The following is a 3,379-nucleotide window of genomic DNA, read 5'->3' on the forward strand; positions in this document are numbered from 1 at the left end:
AGTAAATTGTGTGAGCTCTAGCCACTAGGCTACTTGACAAAAAAAAAATTAGTACATAAAAAGAAAAAGTTAATCAAGACATACTTTTAGATTTAATAGACATGCAAGATCTAATAACAAACATTACGAATAAATAAAGTCGAACATAAATAATGTATGGTGAATTGGTGTGTCTATATTAGTGGATGAATTTACATTTACATTATTTATAAATTTTGTACAACTAATATACTATGAGTGAGTATTTTTAACAAAAAATTTGTACCAAAAAAAAGGAGATCTGAAAATAAAATTAAAATAAAAAAAAAGTATTTGACACGTGGAATTGGTAGCGTGACCTAATAAAAGAAGAATAAACAAAGGCTTGTTTCAATTTTCAATTCAGTCTTGACCTAGAGAGAGAGAGAGAGAGCAGAGCAGGTTATCCAAGTTCCGCCCTAACTCACGGTACTCTTCCAAATTCTTCCACTTTTTTCTTCATTCTTCATATATTCTATGCAATTGTTTCCATAATTAACCTGTTCCTGATTTAAATCCTATTTTTAATTGTCACAATTCGCTCAGGAACATTGGGTTTTTGTACAATTCGTGTTTAGGAAACATCATTGGGTTTACTTCAATTTAGGATCAGGATTGGTTTATGTTCTTGTGTTTTGTGTGTATTGAGGAAGCATAAGTATTTTATTTATATTGATTTAGGATAATTTTGAATTTCTCAATCCCATGTAGATCATCTTCTATATGTGATAGCTGTGAAGTTTGGAATTTGATTTTTAGTTGTGAAACATATGTTTATTTGTAATCGTTGTTATCATTGTAGGTTCATATCTCCTCTAATGTGTATTATTATTTGTGTTATGCCTTTGTAGAGATTTGGAGAGGTTTTACCTCATAAGTTTGAATTTTTGACATGATGTATGTTATGTCCCAACCAAATTGCTCTCAGAATTTTGTATGAATTAAGTTTGATTGTCTAAAAATAGTTGCACATTAGCACAAAGTTTGATGGTTTTCTCCCTTTAGTTATTTTCTATCATAACATCGTACGTGCTGCCTTTTGGTTTACAAAGAATATTATTCTTTTTGTTTGAAGAAGCTAAATTAGCCCACCTAAATTGATCCCTGGGAGAATCGAACCTGGGACCTTGAGGAGGGGCACACTCCCAGGTCCCAAGCCAATAACACCAGGCCAACCCAAGTGGGTTTTACAAAAAATATTATTCTATTAGCTTATTGTTTGAGGTTATGCGTGTTAATTACCTTGGACCGACTAGTTCAACACCGTGTAGTTGGACTGACTAATTCAACACCATGTACTAATGCTTATGTTCTTGCAGTTTAAAATGTCAGACGAGGATGAGTATCGTTGTTTTGTTGGTGGCCTTGCTTGGTCAACATCCGATAGAAAGTTAAGGGATACATTTGAAAAGTTTGGCAAGCTTACAGAGGCCAAGGTGATCAATATCAAATTAATGTTTTCATTATCTTATTTCATGTTTGTTCCTAGAAGTTGGTTTATGCTGCACTTTTAGCGTACACCTAGACAACAAACTTTATCTTTTGTTCTTTTTTATTTGAGGAGGAAATTTGCAATATATACTGAACCTTTTTATTAGTAAATCAAGTAAACAAGATAAAAAGAAATCAATGTAATATGATAAAAAAATGGGTAACTGTTTTCTGAACATTATATTTGATTTGGAGAATGGAGATTGTTAATGTTCTCTTTCATTTTATTTTGTGAAAAGGTGGTTGTTGACAAATTCTCTGGACGCTCCCGTGGTTTTGGATTTGTCACATATGATGAAAAGAAAGCAATGGAAGATGCTATTGATGCTATGAATGGGATCGATTTAGATGGCCGAACTATTACTGTTGATAGAGCTCAGCCTCAACAAGGATCCGCTAGAGATGATGGTGATCGCTACCGAGAGCGTGGTCGCGACCGTGATCGTGATTACCGAGGTGGTCGAGGATCTAATGATGGAGGATGCTTCAATTGTGGTAAACCTGGTCATTTTGCTAGGGAGTGCCCTAGTGGTGAAGGGGGAAGAGGGGGAGGGGGAAGGTATGGTGGTAGAGAAAGTAGATATGGTGGAAGTGGTGGTGGTGGTGGTGGTCACTATGGTCCAGATAGAAATGGAGATCGTTCTTCTGGCGGTCGCAGCAGGGATGGTGGTAGTCGTGGAGATTCTGGAAGTGATCGATACTATCGTGATCGTGATCGTGCTGGACCATATGAACGACGTGGATCTGGAGGCGGCTATCGTTGATATACCTTTCTCATCGAGGTATTTAATGTGTATTTTTTTATTTTATTTTGGACGAATGGTATTTAGTGTGTATCGATCTAGCCTCTCTACACTTTGTTTTCTTGATTCTAATGAAATTGTAATTTTGATATTTTGCAGCTTTGAAATCAAATGGGTCGCTGTTGATGCTTAAGCTTTCTTTTTCGTTCACAATGTTCTTCTTGGATTGTTGTTTGGATGGCCAATGATACTAGTGTTTTGATATGCAATACTTGGCACCTTGTTAGACTAATTAACGTTCCTATGCTGGTCTTTTGGTTTGTTGAAATCTAATGACATATCGTTGAATTCAATGTTCTAATGTTCTGCTCTATGCTATCAATAATTGCTGCTGGTTATCTTGTGATTTGTGACTTTCATGCATGTCGAGTGCTGCTTGGTTATCTTGTGAATTCTGACTTTCATGCATGTCGAGTTGCATGGCGTATTTTCCGCGGGATTACCTTGGTTCTATTTAAAGAGGAATTGGAATGTTTTGTGGCTTTGGATGTTTGGGTTTTTACATGTACCAAGATGGAGGTCCAAATGTAGAGTTTTGCTTCTTCTCATTGGAAGAACGAGGTTTTAAAAGTATAATGCCGATTTGGCTATCCTGTTTCTGGATCTTTGGGAAAGTAGTCAAGCGGGTCTTTGGGAAAGTAGTCAAGCCGGTAAATTATTAAATATTCATACTATATGCATACTTCACCATCACTAGAGTTAGGTTTTAGTCTTTGTTTTATTGATGTTATTGAGCTTTTGGCAGGATTCTTGGCTAAATGTGGTCATTTTGGATTCATCAATGGGTCCCTTTATTGCTAACTGGACATGCCCGGTTTTTTAAACTAAAACACAAAAATCTTTTCAGCTGCAAGAGGCAATCTGCATTTGCACTCAATATGCATACCGCTCTTGTTTTCTTCACGGGGAATATATGAAGGGGGTTCCGTTTTCTATGATTCTGGCACATTATGTGGAAGATCTTGATGAGTTGAGCAACTGCTACCATTGTTTTTATGCGTTATTGTTCTATTTGGGGAAAGATTGCTCTTATCGAACCTTTTAACTGCCGCATGTGATGTTTTGTT

At 36.2% G+C, this 3,379-nt stretch overlaps 1 protein-coding gene across 1 annotated transcript; it reads left to right on the forward strand.

Moving 5' to 3' along the window:
• The first annotated feature begins 348 nt into the window (after positions 1 to 348).
• On the forward strand, positions 349 to 2,658 carry LOC112421286 (glycine-rich RNA-binding protein RZ1A). The gene is made up of 4 exons (XM_024782386.2): positions 349 to 447; positions 1,338 to 1,454; positions 1,749 to 2,291; positions 2,412 to 2,658. Exons 2-3 carry the CDS (start codon positions 1,344 to 1,346, stop codon positions 2,271 to 2,273), a joined length of 636 nt encoding a protein of 211 aa, XP_024638154.1. The 5' UTR covers positions 349 to 447; positions 1,338 to 1,343; the 3' UTR covers positions 2,274 to 2,291; positions 2,412 to 2,658.
• Positions 2,659 to 3,379: the final 721 nt, after the last annotated feature.

Source organism: Medicago truncatula, chromosome 4, assembly GCF_003473485.1.
Source record: "Medicago truncatula cultivar Jemalong A17 chromosome 4, MtrunA17r5.0-ANR, whole genome shotgun sequence".
NCBI lineage: Eukaryota > Viridiplantae > Streptophyta > Magnoliopsida > Fabales > Fabaceae > Medicago > Medicago truncatula.